The 24,264-nt window shown below is 45.5% G+C and overlaps 1 protein-coding gene across 5 annotated transcripts in view; it reads left to right on the top strand.

The window, feature by feature from the left end:
* Window positions 1-1,615: 1,615 nt before the first annotated feature.
* The window catches only part of PGAP5 (Per1-like protein PGAP5), a 65,216-nt gene continuing 42,567 nt past the window's right edge, over window positions 1,616-24,264 (top strand). For 2 of the 5 annotated variants that reach the window (XM_075676283.1, XM_075676282.1), the window contains exons 1-3: window positions 1,670-1,819; window positions 4,161-4,266; window positions 8,826-8,992. In XM_075676283.1, coding sequence (XP_075532398.1) covers window positions 4,183-4,266; window positions 8,826-8,992 — 251 coding nt within the window. In that variant the 5' untranslated portion in view covers window positions 1,670-1,819; window positions 4,161-4,182. Of the gene's footprint in view, window positions 1,820-1,910; window positions 1,930-4,160; window positions 4,267-8,825; window positions 8,993-24,264 lie in introns of those variants that run through there. The other 3 variants (XM_075676280.1, XM_075676279.1, XM_075676281.1) reach the window with 3 other exon arrangements.

Raw genomic sequence — 24,264 nt, 5'->3', positions numbered from 1 at the left:
ACCATGATGCATGCCTAAGTACCTAAGCCACCATGGTAAGCCACCGTCACAGCCCTACTATGGTGGCTCTAGCCACCATAGCCCTACTACAGTCAAATAGAAGTTCTAGTTCACTATTGGCGGCGAGGAGTTACGGAGTCGCCATCTATCGGAAGCGGCTCGCTGGCGTAATATGAGGGATCATGTGGCGCGCTCCTCATAGGTTTTGCTGTCAGCGCTTACTGAAAACACCACGCGCGAGCTCTTCCAGACGTTTCTGTAAGTACTTTCGAAACGAGAGAAGCTTTTCACTGTCTAAATAATAATCTTGGGCAAACTGAAAGAGCACAATCGTTTACAGACGCTATCTCTTTACCGAATACGTACAGTGAACGCCACTGCGCGCGGTCGCCGCGATGGAGTCTCCTGAACCGGCTTCTTGCGTGAAATGTAGGTAAACGCTGAGAGCAAACTACGTGAAATATGTTTTTGTAGTGTTTGTATAACTAAATGGAGCGTAATAGAATGAAGCCTCAATGCAGCGATCGCACAGATTCGCAGCGACCGACTGCGCGTCTGCATGCTTGTCCGCGCACTGTTTCGCTTATTTCGCCGCGTGCCCGTTTTCGCGCTGTGCCATGAGCTTTAGCCCGCAGAATATGAGCATTTGACAGTATACAAGCAACCATTGTTGCGTGGGCGCTATCAGAGCTGTTCAAAAAATAATTTCATTGTAGATACTTCGACGCCTACGGGGACTGTGATGTGCCGTCGCGACGATTCAATCTTTTTTTTTTCTTCTAAATTCTTTTACCTTTCAATATTATTTCTAGAGTTGCGTCACACTGTATGCTTATCGGTGTTCTCAGCGTGCGATTTCCCGCTGCTCCTTTTTTGTAATCCAGTGCACTAATTCATAACACAAACATGACCATATGCCATGCTTTCTTTTTAATGTGCTTCTTACCGCTCCCTTTCCACTCCACTGAACTTGCCAGTATCTATAGCATCGACAAGTTCATAGACCAAACCGTCATGACATTAGTCGGGCAGCGGACTTCGGGTGAGCGTCTCAGTGCGCGTTTTCCGAACATCACAGACACGGCGCCGTAGCAGAAATCTTCCTCGCGTCTGTGCTTGCTGGATACTCTAGTTGTAGCCGATGACTGTTTGCCGGTTTTATGGTTCGCGAGCCAAGCTTCACGCGGCTTCTTGTCCTGCGCCTACGTGTGAAGAAGGCTGACATCGGCCTCCGTTACGTACGTCCGGCACTGCGGCACCGAGCAGTAGCCTACCATGTGTGCGCCTTCAAAGGCAGCCACTACCTACTGTAGTGCTTTCAAGCGTTGTAAAGGAGACACTCGAAGCGGGGAAATCTCGCCACTAAATGAGGACCGCAGCGTACGAGGGAATTTAAACTCTCGTTTTCAGCTCGCTTCGGCGCTCCCGAAGCAGCCGACGCGGCCGCTATGTCCACGTGATCCCTCCTAGCACGTCACGCCGACGGTGGCGCCAGCTTTTCCAGTGGTGGAGCTCGAGGCTCGCAAAAACCACATAATTCCTGTAAAGTAAACTCTACAGGAATGGCACTACCGCACTAGTCGAAGTACCGCACGCTTCCTGGCGGCCTTTCCTTCCTGGCACCATAGAGTTTCTATGCCTGGCACTACCGCTACTCTAGCCACCATACTACTGCACAAGTCGCAGCCAAAGCGTTAAAGTCAATCCAATTGGTCAATCATATCCAGCTTACTTGAGTTATTTACGGTCAATTTGGTTCGTGATTTCGACGTTTCGATTCTAATTCTGTGGTAGCTACTCAGTTCTTGAGGATGCCTTGGTACCTTTTAAATTTTAGCATGATTCTGCGCGATACTTACTCGCATTTTCTTTATTTGATAGCGTTGATGCGAAGAAGCAGGGTTGAGGTATTGGGCGGGGCAGTCGTTGGTATGAGCCGTGATTTGAAGCGTTCTTTAAAAAATCCTGTTGTTGGTTGTGCGCAACTGTAAACCACGACGGCTGGTGCTGCTCTGTTCTTTAAAATAACTTTCGTCTTCTTATTTAGTGGGTTGACATCTCGCAGAAGTCAATCCGAGTGGTTATGTAAGTTGGGAAAGCACCTTACAGAGAAAGCGGTTAATTATGTACAATAATTTGTACAGGCCGCTTATGGAGCTTCTTTACGAAAAAGTGCACGCGTTCAACTAGCCGTGCGGTCGAAAAAAAAAAAAAAAAGAAAACCTGGATGACGCCGTTCATAAAAAAATAATTCAGTTCGCAGACAAGTACTTTATATCGACTTATTTTATTTATTTGCAGTTTTAAGGTAGGGCACTCGACACGTTTGACCAGCGTTGGTTCTGTGATGAGCCAGATTGTCGTCGTAGGAAGTTCACGGGGCAGTGATAACATAAAGGTCTATTTCGTTATGCCAAAGCAACAAAAGCATAACTATTGAGTTAAGATGCAGATTCAACAAGTTAATTCATATAACTGCATATATTTTCAAACTATATTGATGTCCAGAGGTGTTTTTAAAAAGTGTTTATGGTAACCGTTTGCCAATAATTAAAGCATATGGCAAATCGGGCTAGACTGTTACGTCAGTTTTTACAGCTCGCACTTTTTTGTTGGAAATGTGCCCAAATTTCTCATGTCTAAAACTGCGGCAGCAGACTTACACAACATCCAAGCTTTCGTAGTCTTCAAGTACCTTTTTTGAAGGAAAGTCCGAGAAATATTTGCCAGATTGAGCAATAGTTTCAAATGAATTGATTCTTTTTACTAATAAAGGATATACTGATTTCACTACTTTCAGTGTGCATTCACAGGGCCTGCTGGTGCCATGATGACAGTAATTCTCTCCACTTTCCCGCTGTACTTGCGCCCAAGGCAACATTCAGAACAATGCCCCTGTGTATCTTTTAGTGAAATTTAAGGGAAAGTTGGGGAGTACATCTCTACATCCACATTTCTATTGTAACATTTTTTATTCTTACCTCCCTGCATTTTGATCTCAAGTGGGTTTGTCCTGGTACAAACAGATACACCATACCATAGGTGCCCTTTAGCTCACTAAGGAGCATGCTTTGTGGTAGTGGTAGGGTAGTGAAACTTGCTGTGAAATTGGTCTATTACTCGGCCATCTGTGACCATGCAGGAAGCAAGACTTGAAATGTGATGTTGCCACATGTGTTCTAAATTGCTATCTTGCATGAGAAACCTTTGCTCAAAATATTTTTCCTTTGCTATTTCAGAAGTGTAATTTACCAGTCAAGCTTGGCTTAACACTCTCCATTAATGTCCCTTTAAAGTGATATAATGCTCTATGTATACATTTAATTTACATCCAAAGTGCCTGGGTGCAGCATAAACTGGGAATTTCTTTTTAATATAATAGACTGTTTGGACCACTTTATGGTAGGGCTTGTAATTTTTGCACTCGTCAGCTCTTCAACTGCATTTATTTACTGCATGCTTAGTGATTGCAATGTAGCTGTTTGCCCTCTCGTTGACCTGCTGTATGCAGAAGCATTCTTTTTGATTGACCATACATTAGTTGCAGGGTTCCACCACTCTGCCCCTGCTTTTCTAACTCATGTAGTAGTGCCTTCTTTTAATGCAAAACATTCTTTGTATCATATTAGGCACATTGCAGTAGGTAGGTAGGTTCCTGTCTTGCCTCGTTTTCAAGCTTATTCAGTAAAAAAAATATGTGCATTGGTGGGATCAAACCAGGGCACCCAAGCACAAAAGCCAGCTGCATTGGTCCACAGGACGGTTGATTCATCTCTCATGCCAATGCCATCTAGTGCTTTGAGACAATTGGCATGTGCTTCACATAGCATAGCAACATGTTGCTAATAAAAGTAAGAGCGTGCTAGTTTCTCCGATATTGTACCACTTTTGGAATTGGTCCAGGTTATAACAGAACAGGTTGTAATGTTTCTTCACCAGAGTACAATGAATTAGTAGCCATGCCATCGGCAGCGTGCTATTGTTGCCTTGCTGCTGTTGCACACAAGCTCACCTTACACAAACATATTGGTCCCTCTGATAACCCTCTGTCAAAACCAAAATGATGCTGGATAGCCAGCTACCTGCAAAATGCTTCACATAACTTTTAATTCCTACAGTGTTTGGGATCTGCATAATTTTTTCCCCTTGTTATTGTACAGGTGCCCTGATGAAAGCCTATAAATGGTGCTGAAGCATCTGAGAAGACGCCATTCAGCCTGTTTTAAAAAACTGACATTTATCATCTTTATTTTGATTTACTGTGAGGTAAGCTTTAAATTTGTTAATGGGCATTTTTGTGCTAGCCATATATGTGGCCTGTATCACTTGTGACCGCTGTGGTGGCGTAGTGGCTATGGCATTGCGCTACTAAGCCCAAGGGCGCAGGATCGAATCCCGGTCGTGGTGGCCGCACCTTAATGGGGGTGAAATGCAAGAACACCCATGTACTGTGTATTGGGTGCACGCTAAAGAACCCCAGGTGGTCAAAATTAATCTAGAGTCCCTCACTACGTCATGCCTTATAATCATGTTGTGGTTTTGGCACCTAAAACCCCAGGGTTTTTTGTTTCGCTTGTGAATACGGTCATTTCAAAAATGTTTAGAGCAGAAATTTTTTTCTTAATTTCCTTTTTTGTAATCAAACGTTTTGATTATCTTAAAAAATTAGGATGTGCCATGTAAAAAGGTTTACTAGTCTTGTATTGACTTTGATGAGGCTCTTGACTAAGTGGTATTCAGAATGTACAAAGAAAAAGAGAAGTTTACAATGGTGAAATGTCTATTGTATGAACAATTGTGAGCCACTCACTTTGTTGCTGCCCCTGTTGAGTGCCAGAAACCAATCATAAATTCAGCGAATTGTGTGCACTGTGATAGTTCTTATTGACATATTCAGAGCTTGTATTTCCATATAAAAGCAACCTCATAAAGTGCCCTGCAAAAAAAAAAAAAAAAATCCTCTGTGTAAAAGAGATGGAGACCTTTAATGATCAACCGTGGTAAAACAAGGGATGTTACTGTAGCAAACGTTTCCTCCAGATGACTGGTCTTCGTCAGGGTAGTAAGCACTTTTCTTGGCTGCGTTAGGTTTACATCGTTCACTCTATCTTCACCCGCAGTGGGGAAGGATAATAAGCAGAAGGAGAGTAGCCTGCTTACATATATATATTCTTTTTTGTTTTTGTCATCTCTATTTCCTGAAAGAATCTGCACCCCCCATTCCCTTGCTATCGTAACTATCATGCTATCTGATATAGATAAAAGAATTTCTATGCCGTTCCTTGAATTGGCACTCAGAGGATCTCGCAGTCACAGGGTGTAAGCCTGTTTTGAGAAGTGGATTACTAGGCCATGGATTGCCAGCCTCTCTCATTCATTAGCCCTAATAGGGCTGCAACCGCTGCTCTATCTGAAAAAAAGGTCGGTGCATGTGAAAGTGTCACAAAAACTGTAGAACTAAGGACGACTTTGCATGCACAAGGCTAAAGGCAGGTGGATCATGTTGGGTGGCTGTTCATGCAGAATAAACTAGCCTAACCAAATCCTCGCATCATGGGGGAGAAAAAAGCCTTATGGCTAGTAGCGTTATATAGGCAATGTGCCGCAAAAGGGCACCTACTGTGGTGCCTCAGTGGCTGCTTCATTCTGCTGCTATCATGAGGTTACACGCTCAATTCGCAGCCATTGAGGCCACATTCCAGTGGGGGAGGAATTCAAAAATGTGTACTGGCCTTTGGTTGCATGCTAAAGAACCCAAGGGGGTCAAACTGAATAGATTGATCTAGAGCCCTCACCATAGTATCTGTCATATAGCCGGTGTTTGGGATGTTAAGCACAATCAGTGAATCAAATCAAATCAAGCACAACAGTGGTAGTATAAAGATCCCCGACCTGTAGGGTGACATGCATAGACACACTGGCTGCTATATTAATGAGCAAGTGAGGGCACACGCTACCAGTATGAATTGCTGTCACTGTGCTCCTATTCATGTATTTTAATGTCAATATCTGACCCATGCTTTCTTGAAGCAAAAATTCTAGGAAGAAGCTTGTAATTAAATCTTTCTCTGATTTTTTTATGAGAATGGGGGTGAATGGGGGGGGGGGCACATATACATATGAGAATGGTTATTGAGAAAGAATCTTGAGAAAGGCAAATTTTGCTGTGTTTCAGGTGGATTTTGATCAGTGGTCTTACTCATGTTAGACATGATAAAAATGTTTTTACGAAGGGATGGAAATGAAATGGTTCACCTATGCTGGGATTCTACTTGTCAGGATAAAGTCAATTTTAGCAACCAAGTAATGGCACACCATTGTGCACGTGCTGAAGTGTGAGTTGGAAATAAAGTACAGCACATGTTAAAGCATTCATTCTTATCTGTAATGCTGATAGTCTGCAAGCATGTCATTGCCTACTATGTGAACTGTGTGTACACATCAAGAAACTTGTGTACGTATTTAACCTCATATTAAACAATTGTGAGTGTAGCACCTTTGTTGTGTCTAGCCTTTCTTTGTGGTTGTCCTTTCACACCAACCAACATGTGTTAACAAAATCAAGTAGCCCTACTACAAATTCATTTGAAGTGTAGTGTGGACATGTTCAGGTCACAAGGGAAGTGCTGTGGTGACTGCACCTGTCTAAACTAATTCATTTTGTTGCATTGCTATGCTACAAAGCGTGAGACGATGTGTATATATATAGAACTTGAAGGAATTGCAAAATAGTTTTTGTTATGTAAAGGTATGTCTGTGTAAAAAAAAATAAAACGATGGGGGGTGGGGGGGTGGAATAAACTGGATCCGGCTCTGCATGATTCCATGTGGACTTGGGGTTTCAAAATTGTTGCCTCCCAGTACTCATTATATCCTCGTGCAACCCTGTGTAGATTATAGTTCACATTGCCTTCACTCATTTTCAAAATGAACTCAAAAGCGATATTGTAAAGTATTCATCCGAGATATAAGGTTGGAGCTTTGTGAAAATTGCTTCACTGTCTGATGTGCACATTGGAGTTTTAACACACTCTTTGCAGTGTGCGACGTTTGGCAGGAGTGTTTGGTTTCATGACTGCTAGGAGCTATATAGCTAACCATTATGCTTCATTACACCAGGCTTGTGCCATGAAAGTGGGCTCTGAATTCATCTGAAACAACTCTACATTAGGCTTACATGCACAGTTATGCTGGCCACAACCTCTTTCATGGGGCTGGCCTAAGTGCTCCCAAGAGTCTGTGTTTGAGAAGTGATTACAGTCAATCCAGTGACGCTGGCAGCACCTCTATCACTTATGCAACTGAAGTAATGAAACAAAGTGTTAAATATTTGCAGCACATTGTGTCATACCATCTGTAGAATGTCCAGGTGGATGGAGTTCGATTAAGAACATGAGGTGCATATGCGTTTGCATATTATCTTCAAGAGCAAAATGACATTGCTGTAGAGATGGCAATTTGAAATATGTTTGTTTAGCATCGGTTGTTTCTTGTGCATTTTACAAAATTGTTCAGAGCTTTTTCTTGGGAGACAGAATTTCCTACCTTACCAGGATATATGCTGATAGCAGTAGATCCTTGTTATTAAAACTCTGGATATAGTAAATTTCTGGTTACAGTAAATAAAAGGGCCCGTTGATTTGGCAGCACTTTCTGTACCGGTTCTCGAGAGTGTTGTGCGTGATGTCACACAAGTTCATGTCATGCAAGTGCAGCAGGGGATGCTCGAATCAAGGAGGAATATGACGATTAAGCTGCATCGTCTGCTGCCAAATATTGAACATATATCATAGACGTGCACAGGAATGTGAAGTACACTTGCTTTTGGTTATCAATTCAGTGCTATATGGTGGTAGTTACGATGACAAAAAAGTGTTGCCCTAAATGACTTGTTCATCAGTAAGAGAAGCTGTCCAAATGAAAGAAAGTTAGCATATTATAATCCTTTACAAACAGGTCCCGATGCAAACTTCCAGGCTTTGACATATATTCTGCAGCTGCACTGACTGCTTTAATAAAAATCCAAAAAAACTTCTGTCCCCATGGCACTATCAACACGAGCATTGCTGAAAAAAGAGCTCACATGTTGCCGGCACTTCCAAAGCAGTAAGTGCAGGATTGTCGAGAAATTACTGTGCATGACTTGTTTCATCATGGCGTCAAATCGAGGAGTGTGGTGCAGGTGGTGCCTGCTGCGCTGTGAAATAGAGGATGTGAGTTCTGCACTCCCTGAACCAGTGCAGGAAGTGTTTCCAAATTAAGGAAACTTAAATGTGCTGGTCCCACTTTTTTTATGGTACCTATGGTAACAAGACTGTAATACAGTAAACCACAAAACCTAAGAATTTTGTGATAGTGAGCATTGGTGTCCTGAGTGACCCTTTTTATGGTCAAAACATGCCCTCTTGCGGTGATCACTGAGCTAAAATCTCAGCTGAATTTTTTGGCAATTTTTGTATTGCCTACTGTTGCAATATTTTGGTAAAGTACTAACACGAATTCTGAAGTCTTATTGTCTTAGCAGAACTTGTCTTGGTAGAGCAGTTTCACCTGGAATTATTGTTACTGTCACTTTCCCAGCCAGGGACTGGCTTTACATAAGCTAACTAAACCTCTGCAATGAATGTGCTAGTGGCACTTGGCCATGGCGTTAACGATAACATGATAACGATATGCTGAAACATTTTACTTAACTGCAGTGTGATTTTTTGGGAGTTACGAGTTCAATTGTGTACATAACATTTTTTTATGCGTGAAATTTCACTTGCGATTCATATAACTGAAAACCAAAATGTACAATGCTGGTATTTGTTGCTCTTTCTCAGGTCATTATATACTATGTCGTCATTGGGCAATGCTCTTGGCCTCACTTGAAACAGACAAATGTGGACAGCTTTGCTCAGGATGAAATGGAACCTTTGAAAATGATGCTACTTTCTGACACTCACCTTTTGGGTCCTAAGCGTGGCCATTGGTTAGACAAGTTGCGCAGGTGAGTCATTAAGTGAACTTCAGGTTGTCTTCCAGCTTTTTTTTTTTTGCCTGGACCTTGTGTTAGTATTGCAGACCACAATTGGCGAAATTTTGCATAATCTGCCATCAAAAGCACGCTGCAGGTGCCCATATGGAACACTTTGCAAAAAAAAAAAAAGATTGTGCTTGCTGGCCGTGGTGTTAGTGTGTCAGTGCTCTTGTTACAGACAGGAAAGAGTCGCAGAGTGTGCTAAAAGCATGTATTTTTGTTGCTTTTCTGTTTCACAGGGCAGATTTTCATATAGTGTAACCAAGTGCAACCAGTGCTTTCTGCTAGTACTAATCAGTAAGGCTGGAACGTGGGAGGACAACAAAAAAACTAGAGATGCTAAGGGCTGAGAAATGAGTTATAGAATTGAAAATGATAGGGGTGACATTGGGAGACGGGAGGGCTGTGGTATGAATGAATTAGCAAATGGATGTAGCCCTTACTCTAGTTCAGATTAAGAGGAATAAATGGAGCTGGGCAGGTCATGTCGTGTGTAGAGCAGATAACCAGTGGTATATTAGAATAGCAGGTGAAGGAAGACATAGTTGAAGACACAGAGAAATAGGTAGTGTGATAAAATTAGGAAATTTGAATGCACAGGATGGTGTCAGCTGACGCAAGACTTGGGCAATTGGAGGTCACTGAGCCTCAATAATGTGCTGTAAGTCGATCTCCAGCATTGCTGAACAGGCAAGCTTCATCTGCAAACTACAAGCTGGGGGGATATTTCCCAGTAATCTTTGTTCCTAATCCTTCCAAATCTAGCATCATACAACTTGCAAACACACAGTGAGCAACAGTGCAACAACAAATCACTGTTTTTCTGCCCTTGTAGGGAAGGATTATGGTAGCTGTAGCATTGCCATGGATATTATAAAAGATGTTCATGCACGCTTCCTCTATTCCGTGCTGTGATAACCTGCTACCAATGTGGTTGAGATGCAGCTGGATTGCCATGACAACATCGCGTTGCTCTACTCTTAGCTTCCATAGGCTGCCAAGTCATGGGGAGCAGCGTCTGTCAAACTGTTTATGTCAAACTTTCTACAAACACAAGTTAGCAGTCACTTAGTGTTTGTGAATAAATTAATGTGACCGGTGAGTTCAGAAACACATAAGGCTGTTGCAGTCCGTGTCATTGCAAGTTGCACAGAAACTGGGCACGTACATCGGACTGTAAACCTTGTTTTGTTGGCTCATGTTGGTTGACTTAGTACCTTTGTTGTCTGATCCTGATGCAAGGTGTAGATTGCAGCTGTGGTAGCCAGCATCATGCACTATGTGCTTTGACATAAGTGGGTATACAGTGACGAAATAGTGTTTGAATGCATGTGTAGTGAAAAAAAAGGTGGTTATACTGAGAACTTACGGTTTTGGAATAACATTTGAAGAGTTTCTCTTGTTACTTATGTTTTAAATACCTTACATTTAATTTAACTTTCAAACTTATGTGTATCAGTATGCCTTTCATACCATTTGAATGGAATAATAAAAAAAAAACTTTCTGTACTTTCTAAGGGGGTGGTGCCAAAGAGAGGATGCACATTACCAAAATCTGGATAGACCCTGCAACATGTGGGATTACAAAGTATTTTCTACTCCTATCTTGCTGATCACCTTTTATTAAAGTGAAGCTTTCTTTGCCTCTTCCTTCGACTATCCCACTGCTGCTGCTGCGGTTGCTGCTGCTGTCGGGCACACCACCTCGAGGGGTGGTTGAGAGCGCGTGTATACATGAAAGAAGCATGGCAGAGAGGAAAGGCGACGCAAGAAAGAAACTCGTGTGGACCTTTCCATCACTTCGCATGTTTGCAATACCCTCTGAAGTGCCCTCAGCGTCACCACATTAGCATCTTGACAGCTGTAATTATCTGTGACCCCCCACTAGATAAAATGGCAGAGAGGAGGTAGGAGATGGGGCAGAGAGTGAGAACAGCCTTGCTACTCTTTGCTCGCAGCTCCCATACAAGAGGGGTGGGGGAGGGGTGAGGGAGGGGTGAGGGAGAAGGTGATTTGAGAAGGTGATTTGAGAAGGCAAGGAAACGCTACTGCTATAGACATGACTGCGGTTGCGGGCAAATGAGATAAATTTAAGTTCAAGGCATGATGCAGTACATTTCTGCTATTTCTGAAAAATAAACACCATGCAAATTTGTATTTTTCAAGAGGGCAACTTACACAGGGCGTGCAGAAGCATAGCCGCATTGAAGCGCACTGTAAGGTCTAGGCTACACTAAAGAAGCAATCGCACGTCAAATCAACACTTCTGTGCCCACTGTGGCAGGGTGTCTACCAACCGGGAAAACCGGGAATGCTCAGGGATATTGAATAGTCTGGAAATACTCAGGTACAACTCGGGGAATATTTGTTCCTATCGGGGAAAATTTGCTGTAATTTTATAGAAACGGAACAAAAGTCTCGATAATGCTGGCTTGAGTAACAGAGAGGAATCGTAACGAATCGTCTTTGACGCCGTGTCGACGGCTGGAGGAGTTGCCATTGTACCGTCGATGACCGACTTTCTGGACGTTTGATAATTCGGAGGGCTTTGCGGCACCACCACGTACCCATAGGGTCAATGTATAAGAACGTCTGACATTTCGGACGCAAGAACTCTTCGCTGTCTGATTGTCCGGACTTCTTGCCGTGACCGCAGGTCCGAAACGACATTAATCAAAGCCACCACCTTCGATTTTAAGTATCTCGCCGCCTCGAACCGGCGCTCTCACACAGATCCGCTAGCAGCCGTAGCCACCACCGTTGTACAGTGGCTAAAATTGGGAAGTGTGATGAACGCGCCAGCTCGTGCGTGACGCTTTGGAAGGAAACTCCCAGGGGGCACTGCCACATGCATAAACGTTGGCCGCGACGGTGGCTAGCGGCCGCCGCGCAGGCGCCCTGCGTGAAATGCGATCATCTGTGCTGCCATTCACGAATGCAGTAACAAATAAGAGACCTTCGCAATATATATATGCTCGCTCGTTCATGTCTGAAAATTGCAAATTGCAAAAGCTAGTCGAAGCATTCCTCACACGCAGTCTTCAGGACTGTTTTGCGTGCAACATACCCTGTCATGCAGAAGACAAAGCAGCTAATTGCTCATCTTTCCAGGGTACTCATGGTCGCAGAGCATTGTGTACTTCCTTATCATGTGAGGAGCTTCTTCTACCCACTATGGCTTGCATCCTCACTACTGAGGAGAAAGGTCAGATGGCCCCCTTCACAGTTGCCACTGCGGGGAGCTTTGACCAAGTAAAAACTGAGGCAGTTCACGATGAGCAAGAATTGGGCAGATGTGGGATATAGTCGTTGCAACCAGATAATTGTCTAATGACACCAAACAGTTTCTCCAGGCAGTCTTGGCTGAGCTGGCATGTCAGCAGCTACTTATAGCCAAGCTTCTCACGGAGGTACTTCATTAGATCAAGCGTGGCCTGAAGAGTGACCCTTAGCCCCTTGGCAGTGTTTGATGAAAGAAATCCAGCTAGTGAAGTTCCCACGTGAGCATCCCATCGGTTTAGGTAGTCTAATAGATCCTTGATGTGCCTTTCATGTGCAGAGTCAGGTTTCAACCCTTCAGATGGAATCCATGCTGTCATTGCTTTTATTAGCTTCCACATCAGCAGAACAAAGGCTTGAGTTGGTGCAGGGTCATCCCAGTGCTCCTTTATTTGCTTCTTGTAGAAAAACAGGTCCTGAAGCACCTGCGTACTGAAAAGGTGCAATGCCAGGTTTACCTTCATCTTTTCAAAGTTGTTAGGGCTCACCTAAGGAAGAGTGATCTTCTGCATCACTTTAAGGGTAAGTGGACACTTATCCTCTTTGTGCGCTGGTCTGATGTGCTCAGTATAAACAGAACCTTCAGGTCTTTTGTACCTTGCTTGAAGAAGGCCATTTTGGACACATTTTATAAGGTGCAGAAAACCCTAAATGAAGAAGAGGCGTCTTCCAGTGCCAACAGGATGTGGTACAGACGGCTTTATGGACGTTGAGGAACCAGAAATCCCAAAAAGGCGCCACATTGAACGGTTCCATGAAGCTCCGTCCGCCATGATATAATCCACCTTCAGCCCAGCCTTTCCTGCGAGCAACACGGCTTCTATTAAGATCCTGCACAAAAGCACAGCCTTCACATTTTCCCCTGGAAGTAAAAACTCCCAGTATCTGGCGCCAGGAACCTGTGAAAGGCTGAAACGTGATGTCGAGATCATGATTGCAGGGAAGATATTTGTCGTTTTTCTGTGTGAACTTTCCCAAGTCCTCCAGGCCTTCCACTTTCCCTTCTGCGCCAACACTTAAGAACCCTTACAGCTTCATTTCATCCACCATCAGGCCACCGTTGCATCTGAATTCCTCGATGTATTTTGTTTTTCTTTCAATCCCTGTGATAATAGCAGGGTTGAAGCCAAACCCGTTCTTGTATTTCCGCATGTGCACCTTCAAACAGCTTCTGCTTGGGAGGATGAGTATGCCTTCCCGCCAGACATGCTTGTAAAGCCTCGGGCTTTTCATTCGCATTATTACACAATCAAGCAACCAGTCCGGATTGTACTACATGCCTTTCATTGATTTGCGGTGAGCGGCTTGAAAGCATTGCATAATAGCAAGCCTTTGCTTCGGTGAAAGAGCATTTAACCGGCATGCGAGGACACCCTCTTCAAGTTCTGCACTTTGTCTCTTCAGTTTCTGAATAGTATGAGCGTAAAGTGACAGCTTGACTTTCAGCCGGCAAGTGGCTTGTGCGTGCGCTCTTCTACGCTTTGAAATTCCTGCAGCAGAAAAAGAAACGAGCGCTACTTCCCACAGGTCACAGTGCGTAGCGTTACTGAGGCAGCAGAGCCGGCGCAACTCGCACCGGGCGACGTGGATGGATGGATGTTATGAGCGTCCCCATTGGAATGGGGCAGTGGGTTGCACCACCAAGCTCTTGCTATTATACTGCCTAATGTCCTACTCAGGTTAAACAATAAAAAAAAGAAGAAAAAAACACTATGAACTACCACACCCAAATTTTCTGATCCCCTATTGCGAACTGTGCTTTTGTACGTCTCCGTTTTTTTCGTTTTCCTACTTTTCTTCCACCTGTTACCAACGGAGATGGAGGAAATCGATAACATAGAAGAATGGTCAGCCCACATCGCAGGGAAGGTCAAGGAGGCGACCAAAATCATAGAAACGGATGAGCAGGTCGACAAGGTTGACAGCCGCCTCGCGCACTTATTCGAAGCAAAGCAATCTATCCTAAACAGGTGGAAGAAGCAACGACTAAATCAGCGCCTAAGGAAGAAGGTGGCAGAGCTGAATCGCGCCATCGAAGTCCATTGTCGGTTGCTCTGCACGCAAAGTGGAACGAAATCTGTAATGCTGCGGACAGGCAGATGCATTGCGGCAAAACCTGGAACTTGATGCAACATCTGCTCGACGAGACTAAAACAAAATTCCACCAACGCGACCGTCTCACAAAGATCATTCACAGAGCAGTCAAGGAAAACGGAGAAACCGAAGTAATCAGACGCATAGACAGCAAGTACCTTCCGGTTACACCCACGGAAAGGCATCTCGAGTACGGCGGTCAAGCCAACGAGAAGCTCGACTGCGACATCAGCGTCAAGGAGGTGTGAGCGGCCCTGCACGAACTAAACAGCAAGTCGGTGGCCGGCCCGGGTCACATCTCGAACAGAGCGCTCAAGAACCTCAGCGATGTGGCCATCGAAAACCTTACCGGTTATTACAACAAGTGCTGGAGGGCGGGGTCACTGCCCAAGCAGTGGAAAGCTGCCAAGACCATCCTCATCCCCAAACCAGGCAAGCCGCCGAACACGGACAACCTCCGGCCCATCTCGCTCACGTCCTGCGTGGGCAAGGTGTTGGAACATGTCCTCATGTGTAGGTGGCAGGATTACCTGGAGGAGTCGGGACTATACCCCACCACGATCATCGGGTTTCGGCGTTCCCTCGGCACCCAAGACGCGATGATTCTGTTGAAGAAAGATATCATTGACGATGACACCCTAACGAAAGACAACAAGGCCATTCTGGGGCTGGACCTGCAGAGCGCCTTCGACAAGGTGAAGCACTCTGCGATCCTAACCCAGGTGTCCAGACTCAACATGGGCGCAAGAACGTACAATTACATCAAGGACTTTCTGACGGGGCGGACTACCGAGCTCTGCGCTGGCGATCTGCGGCTCCAAGAGAAGAGGCTCGGCAGTGTCGGGACCCCCCAGGGCTCGGTCATCTCGCCGTTGTTATTCAACCTCGTTATGATCGGGGTGACCAAGTGACTCTCTCGCGTCGAGGGCGTCCGGCACACCATCTACGCCAATGACATCACACTGGGGGTTCCGGGAGGCAGCAATGGTCACATTGAGGGCACGCTGCAAGAAGCCGTCGACACGATCAAAGACCAGCTGAACGGTTCCGGTTTGATCTGCTCACCGAGCAAGTCATAACTGCTGGTGTTACCACCAAAGTATGGCAGACGTAACAAGAGTGAAGCAAGGGATTACGAGGCCATCAAGATCGCGACGAGGAACGGCCAGGTGATCTCGGAGGTTGACAAAATCCGGGTGCTCGGCATGATTATAGACAAGCAACGGTGCAACGGCGAGACCATTTTCCGCCTTACAGCCAAGATTACCAACACAATACGGCTCATCAGACGGGTCGCCAACCGCAAGGCCGGGATGAAGGAGGAAAGCTTGATTCGGCTTGTGCACTCCTTCGTAATCAGCCATGTCACCTACGTTGCTGCCTTCCACAACTGGATGCAGTGTGAAAAGAATAAGATCAACGCCCTGATACGCCGAGCTTACAAGGCGGCGCTCGGACTATTTGAGTGTACGAACACCAACAAGCTCCTGAGCCTGGGGGTACACAATACCCTCGAGGAAATTGTGGAAGCGCAACGGACCGCCCAGATGGAGCAGCTCTCCATGACCGAAGTTGGCAGGCGCATACTTCAATACTTGGGCTTCACGCCCGGGGTGAAAAAGTCGAGTAGCGACGTTTCTGTGCCGGACGGGACCCGGCGCCAGATTCGGGTAGGCCTCATCCCGAGAAACATGAAACCAGAGTTTAACAAGGAGAGAAGCGCGGCGAGGGCCAAGGCCCTCATCGACTTTCACGCCAAGGACGAGCACGCAAGGTTCGTGGATGCGGCAGAATACCAGGGAGACTGCGCGGTGTTCGTAGCTACCGTCATCGAGGCGTCGTCCGGCGCGACGAGGGCAGCGGTGAGCTTGCGGGTCTGCGAGGCGTGTCAGGCGGAGGAGGTGGCCATTGCCCTGGCCATTGCCGACCCCGGGTGCCAGACGGTGTTGTGCGATTCGCGAAGTGCAGTGCAGAATTATTCAAAGGGCAAAGTGTGTGGTGAGGCTGTGCGCGTTCTGTGCTCAGCTGACCTGCAACGAGAGAATCGATATATTAGAATCAAATGGTTCCCCGCGCACGCGGGCAACGATGCGTCGAAGAAGCACGATAACCATAACGAGATGGCACACGCAGTGGCACGAGCACTAACCAACCGCGCCGCTGTAACCAACCGTCCAACGTGGTGTAGTGCCAAGGACTGCATGATGACGTTCAACGAGCTTACACAGTTCCACCGCCTGGCTCGAAGGACTTTCCCACCCCCGCACCCGGGGCTGAGCCGAGCGGAGGTGGTGTTGTTCAGACAATAGCAAACTGGTTCGTTACCCACCCCAGTGTTAATGACTCATCTATACCCGAAATTATATGTGAGTGATGTGTGCCAGCGCCAGAGGGCCACCCTGACGCACATCCTATGGGATTGCACCAAGTTCCCAGACGAAGCTTCGACAAGTACAACGATTCCGCTGCGACTCGCGGCTGCGGCGGAATTCTACGACCACGAAAGCCAAACCTAGGCCGTCCAGCAGGTCTCGGCGACTCTTGAAAGACAAAGGCCGAGCGAAACCGACGGAACGTTGCCTCTCAGGGCGACTGACCGCGGGAGTAACATGCGCCGGAGTTGAGTAGAGACCACCCGCTGAGAAGATGTCAGTGCCCGCGTCCAAAGCCACCTAGAAAAAAATGTAAGGCCTCCGCACGCCGGTGTGACGTCACGCTAGTCGGATGGGCCGGACAGTCGACGCCGTCGGTGTCTCCGCGCCTAGGTTCGTTGCGCTTGCAGTGTGTCTCTTTGCGCGTCGCGGATACTATGGCATGAGAAAATTAGTGCTGTCCTTAAAGTGACAGCAACCTATAAATTCAGATGCTTCGTTTCGAAAGCAAGACACGTATAGCTGACGCAAAAAATAAGGGGGAGCCGCTGGTTCACCGCAGTCAACACCACCATAGAAAGCAGCATTCTTTCATACCTGCCTTAGATTACTTGATTGGCAACATTTTTGTTTTTTGCGTGTATCGCAACACGACCTGCCTTATTGTGCTTGTGATGTTTGGTCGGGACTAAGACAAGCAAACTGCATGCTGCTTAGTCACTCAACTTTAGACGGAACGAAAGAAAGAGGAAAACTGCATATTGAAGACACAGAATATACTTTATTCACAAATGATAAGAACTGCATTCAGAAACAAACATTTTAAATCTTCCATATACAATTATCATTCTCACTCTTGCATTGCGTAAAACAGTCCTCGCTAGACACACGAATATCGAGGTTAATTTTATTGTGAAAATTTTATCATTATAGGGTCACGCACAACTAATTCTCAAATAGAATAAGCTTCCGTCTTTGTTGTACCATTTCTTGTGGTTATTTTATTTCCACCCGCCTTGTTTGCAGGCCTTATTGGTCTTCATAAAATACTGAGATAATGGTGAAAAGTAAGTAAAAAACGAGAGGCCTACTCTCAGTCCTAAAGGAAAACATGCAATTAATGGATTGCGGTAGCATGGAGAGTTTGAATCATAAACAGGTAGCACAATACACTCAAATAACATTTGAATTGGCCAAAATGCAGGGTTTAAATTTTGATAATGTAGGCAAATAAGTCCTAGCTACGCCACAGGTTTCTTGTTACAAGGGTTCTGTCAACACAAACATACGTAGATGTTCAACAAAACAGAGCTTCATGAATAAAAAATAAATAATGAGAAACATCTCAGGCCTTCAAGGTCTGCAATTTTCGGTCGTTCTTGGCGTTGCGTAATTTGTCGTTTTCTGTGCGGCACAAGTTGTTCAGCAGTGTATTTGCTGCAGCAGTTACTACATGCCCCATTACCTCCTGTGCAGGATGACCGAATTCACACACATCGACATCCTCAAAGTCATGCGGCGTAGCGAACACAAGGCCGACAAGAGTATCTTTCTGCCTAGGAAGGCTGAAAAATCGTACGGCATATTCTGGTGTCCTGAGCTTGTCCAATATAATTTCAGTAAAGAGTGCAGCATTAACTACAACTGCTCGTGGAAACTTCAGGCCACCCCTTGTCATCTTCGTGATTAATGCATTCTCAGGGTCATCTAGATTGACGTCTTGCATCACAAGGCTTTCACTGCAAGATGCGCATGTCAGCTTTTTTAGAGCTGCATGGGCACAATAGCCGGCAACATAGGTTAGTGCCGGTAGCCTTGACGTTTTTTTCTCAATGTCGGAGTCGGTCACAGTGACTTGAAACTGGCCGTTTCGTGAATGTAAACTTGTCTCCAACGTGTTCGCGCTCGGTGGTAGTAGAATGTCCAAATCTGGCAGGTCCAGAACCTTCTGCAAATGCAATTTGTTTTCAGATTCATATATCTGCCTTATAGACACATGGTAATTGGCACCAGACAATTGCCGGTACTTTCCAAAGCGATCCTCTGAGCTATCAGTTTGAAATTTGCCCAAAAGAACATACTCAAAATGAAGCTCTTTGAGACAGTATATGGCAAGTTCGTGCAAGGCATGGGTAGTGTGGCTGAAAGCTATGTGCGTTTCACGTGTCAAGCGGCCATTGTCATGTTCGAGGCTTCTCCAGTGATCAAGCCATTGAACTATTCTCTCTAAGAATTCTAGTTGAGGACATGACGATGAAGCTATTGGACCTTGCAATTGATCTCGCAACCGCTGTCCTTTTCTTGGCGTCTTGACGTTAACAATGTTCCACGAAGTCAAAATGGTGTCGACATATTGAGAGGTTTCCTTTGCATGCTGGAACGTTGCAACACTGAGAGCAGCAACAGTAGATGAGTTAAAAATCTTTAAGGCCAGTTTAACGTTCTGCCGTTCCATGTTTGAGGGGTTCAATGCCTTCAAAGTGAGCGTTGGTGCTAGCTTCAAGAGCTCATGCTTTTCAGCTTCGTGCAGCTGGCATAATACCTTGAAAGATACTGTAAGTATCTTTGGTTCAGCCTCATCACTCTTCGGTTCAGGAAAGTACATGCATTTGCCAATGTTTCTTTAATTCAGCCAGTTATTTCTTATACACTTTAGTATGTGAACTGGGTCCACCACAAAAAACAGGGGTCGTGATGGGTCAGCAGGATGCTGGTAAACAATGCTGACACTTGCCGGCTTAGCGAAGTAGGACATGGCTTTTCTGTTTATGGAGTTATTGTCCGAGATCACTGCGATTATTCTAAAACCAGATGCCTCTAGATCAAGAACAATCTTCCGAAGGAAGTCGTGCAGTGCCTTAGCATCGATTTGTACCACAGGAAGGATGCGTGCAACATCCTTGTTTGAAGAAAGCAGGCTCTGTATCATAAATACGTGGGCAGTTTTTGCTGCAGTCGATGAATTTACCGCAGCACCAGTAACCAACCCAGCCTTGTAATCAAAAAATGATTGAAGGTGAATCTCATCAATCATTAACGTTACAGTCTTTTCATGCTCTTTATATGTGCTTACAATACGCTTTGCATAGGAAAGAAAGCTACATTCTTGCTGCTCCGTTTCAGGGCGTACATCGTACGATGAACACTGTCTTCTGATCGTATCAGGATGCGGCATCTTAAGCTTCATCGAGCTTCTCCGGAATCTATATGCATGAGGTGAAATTGTGAACAAAAGGCTAGCAAAAACCAATAAATCGGGGTGATATCGGCCAGCATAATTCAAAACAAGATCAACTTGACTCTTCAAGAATTTAAGCACTTCCAAATGCCATTCTTGCAACTCGCATGCGAAATGTTTTCCACTTACTTCCTCTAGCAATGTCGAAACCAATGTCAGTAGATGACGGGCCTTTTCAGAACGCTCAGTGCTGATATCCTTACGTGTCTGTTCGATCATGTGTAACACACTTTTCGAATCTCTCAAGTCGCACAGCTTTTCAGGAACTAAAACATCACCACACTTCCTCACACCCGTTTCACCAAAAAATACTTCGACACGCAGGTCTGTGGACACAATCACCGAAGTACGGACTGCAGGAGCAGATTGAAGTGACAAGTCCAAAAAGAAAACCTTGGAGCCCTTGTTCCAAACTGTCCAGAAGTCCGAACACTGAAAGCTTGGCAAGGCCTTCAGCAAGTCCGCAAAGCTACCAACCAGATTTTTGGCGCCCTCTTCTGCTTGGGTTTGCTGAGAAAGCATTATTGCTTTTTGCAAATATGTGGCTTCCAAGCGCGCTCTTTTGGCAGCCGGCGCTTCTCGAATGCACACTTGCAGACGCGATAAATAGGCAGGGCAATTGGGAAACAAGCTCGGAACTGCAGTTTTCTTCAGACGGATGTTTTTCATGGCAACTTCGACCACTTTTCCTGTCTTGACGTCCATGTAAGATGTCGTCTTCAAGTAATCCGATAACGAGAAATGCTTTTCACAGAGCTGAAATAAAAAAAAAAACAAGCCGTTACAGGTATGAAGCTCGACGAAAATGTGGAATTTACAAGCGCGCCGACAGGTGCAGAGACCCATCTATTGTGCACGCGTGCACGAATGCATCGCGCACTATGCTGACGAAACCTATTCGTCTGGAAACCCAGAATAACAATAGAGAGAAGAAATACTTACTACTGTGTACTTCGTTGGCGAGAAGTCCTTCCGAGGAACTGCTCTCGTCCATGCTTCCCGAGTGGCCGGTCAGATGGGAACTTGTGCACTCGGACACTTTGTCCTCCGTCATAATTGGACTTGCAGTTTGGTGCGCAACAACAGCCAGGCATCGTTGCGCTTCCGTGTACGACGAACCACGCACAATCGAAGAAAAGCAATCGTGTTTACGGTGCAGCATGCCCCACCAAAGCCGCCAAGCAAATGCTCCACGCGTTGCCGCTCTAGCGTTGCAGCCACGGAGAAAATTTGTTTTCAGAACGCGCGCCTCGTTCTAGAAACGCAGCGCTCCCCCATCCACCGCTACCATCCGACTCTCGTGACGTATTGACAGGGGAGAGGAGGTGATGCGGTGGCCTTACATATTTTTCTAGGTGGCTTTGCCACGTCACGGCGCCATTAAGTCATGGTGGCGTTCTGCAGGCGACTACATGAAGTTGTTTCTCTCTCTCTCTTCCACCAATCCTCCAATCGCCTCTTGCTAATGCCTATTGTGGACATGTTTACTTTTCCACTGCTCCCGCTGAACCCAAGGGCTTCAAGGAGGCCAGTGGTGCCTAAATCGACCGCTGGGTAGACGTCTTCACATTCTAATAAAACATGCTCCATAGTTTCCCTAGCTTTACCACAGCAAGCACATGCTTCTTCTTCCTTGTTATATCTCGCTTTATAGGTGCGTGTTCTAAGGCATCCCTATCTCTCTTCGAAAAGTAATGAGCTTCCCTTTGAGTTATCATAAATTGTTTCTTTCCTGATTTCGTTTTTCCTCTCAAGTAGTTACTCATGGCAGGTTTATTTTCCATTGCCGCCACCCATGAGATTATTTCAGCCTCTCTGACTTTCCGCTTGGCCTTCTTTGTTGCTGTGTTGCCCACCCTACAGGCCGCATACTTGCTGATAAGCTTCCTAGTTCTTTTCCTCCACTGTGAATCAATGTTTTTCCTGTACAGATACCTGAACACTCCCAGCGCATTTACTTTCTTCCATATTCCTCAGTTGTTCTTCATACCCAATTTTACTGCATGCTTCCCTCACTTCAAAACTAGTCCAGCCCATATGACCCTGCACAGCTTAATTTGTAGTCTTCCCGTGAGCGCCCGATGCGAGGCGACCCACTGACCTTTGGTGCCCATCGAGTCCTGATTGTACCCCGGATTTAAAGCAAACAACCACATTTCCAAAAATAAGTCCTAAAACCATTACACCTTTCCACATACCTCGAAGGACCTCGTACCTATTGTATCCAATAACGTGTAATAACGTGTAAACGTCAGCGCACGCCCCCTCGCGGCTCCCCTGTCGGCGGCTTCAATGCGCGCCGTAGACGCTGCGTGCTGCTCGCCACACTTCCCCATTTTAGCCACTGTAACCGTAGCAACGCCACGCTTAGCTGCTTCGACGTTCGCTATTAAGCTTCTTGCCGTTTGGTGCCGTGTTTTTCATTAAAAGGATTCGCCTCTGTCAGCAATGGCACCGACTCCGCCTTTCTGGTCCTCACGATTGGCTTCGAAGCTCGGAAAGCACGGCGCGTTTCATAATGCCGGCTCCCGAAAGTCAACTTCGCCTCAGTACAGAAATGTTACGCGTTGAAGCATACGTGAAAGTATTGCGGTGAAGCATAACAAGCTTGGGAAGGGGCAATTGTCACGGGACGCAGTACGTATTCCTGAATTATACACGCGTGCACCCGCCATTTTCCTGTCACAGTACGAGCACAGATATGTCTAATAAGTGTACTGGCAGTCCTTCAGAGCTTTTTCGGATGTGTCTGTGGCGATTTTGAGCCCTCAAGGTCAGTAAAAGATATGCGTTCATTTTCTTGTCATCCTCCATTTTTCAAAATGCTCGGTTTTTCGGAAGTTTACGCGGCCTCTAGGGAGTGCGAAAAATCGGACGTTGACTGTACAACTAACCAAGAGGATGCTTCAAATGGTGCGTGGGGCAAACACGCGGTGGAAGGAGGACAAGAACAGATATGACCTACACATTGAGGAATGGACGGGAAAGGAAGCGTGCCGCTGCATCTTTGAAGGAGCTTGAGCTCAAAAAAAACAAAGGGGCGGCCGATGCTGAGATTCAGGTGTCCCTCATTCAAACCAAAATAAAATCTTTAAATCAGTGAAATGCATCACTGAGGCATTGTGCGGGGCCTGAGACTATGTCAGGACAGTTGAGGTTGACTTACTTACCAGCTGTTGAGAGAGAATTTCACTTGTGATAGAGTTCAGGCCTCATACCAATGAGCTTGCTATCAGTTGATAGAAATAGCTCATATTCGAAAATATTTGCTTCGGTATACATCTCCTTCTTATTCATATTTGAGAATGTTCAACTCAGTCTGCAATGGGTTTGACCATTCTTTTCAAAGATATTTTATTCACTGTGCAGTTTACTAACCCCTTCCTTCTGTTTCCTTTTTGGAATAAAATAAGTGCTACTCCTTACTATTCAAACTCGATTAAGTCATTTTTTTATTTTTTAACACACCTACTATAGTCTGATACAACTTTAGAAAAAAGGGGAGGCCCCGCCCAGATGACCGAAGCGCGACAGCCGATTGCCTCTGCGACTAAAATAGTCCCGCTCGAAAAATCGTGCTCCTGAAACGCGCAAGTATCGGTATAAATAAAGACTTTTGTATTTTGATGACTGGTTTAGCAGTGCTGTCATGTGCTACAGTACATGCCGGATAGCGACAGAAAAATAACCCCGTGCCTTCCACAATGCTGTCCGTCGTCTGCTCTTTAGCTTCATGGCAAGTGACAAGAGTAGAAAGAGCAGCTCTGCAAGGCTTTTGGGGTTGTTCACATGTACACGGCGTATCTACTACTCTTTTTCCGAGCTTAAAATGATTCAGTTGCTATTGAAAAAGTACTTATATAAAACAATGCATTTATCGCAACCATTACAAACCTGGGGCAAGAATACGGTCGAGGCAGGAAGGTACGAAAATGCTTCATTCATCGTTTTAAATAAATCCTCCTTGTTTTAAATAGCATAAAATTTATATTTTTTGGTTTTGTGTTTTCGCAATTTCACAGCATGCATTCTACACCTTGCGCGTGCAGTGAGCACTGGTGGACAGCGATCAGTCGACGGTGCTATACAACGCTCGAACACCGTCGCTAGACGCTCGGCTATCTCACTGCTGACAATGATCGTTCACGCTAAGTTGACGGCAACAAATCTTTGCGTTGAAGGCTTCTTCTGCAAATATTTTCTATTGAGACACTCATAGGTTTGTTTCATGCTCGCACACTTTTATGATTTCTCCTGAG

Source organism: Dermacentor variabilis, chromosome 1 (genome assembly GCF_050947875.1).
Source record: "Dermacentor variabilis isolate Ectoservices chromosome 1, ASM5094787v1, whole genome shotgun sequence".
Classification (NCBI taxonomy): Eukaryota; Metazoa; Arthropoda; class Arachnida; order Ixodida; family Ixodidae; genus Dermacentor; species Dermacentor variabilis.
This window is presented reverse-complemented; position numbering and strand designations above follow the sequence as displayed.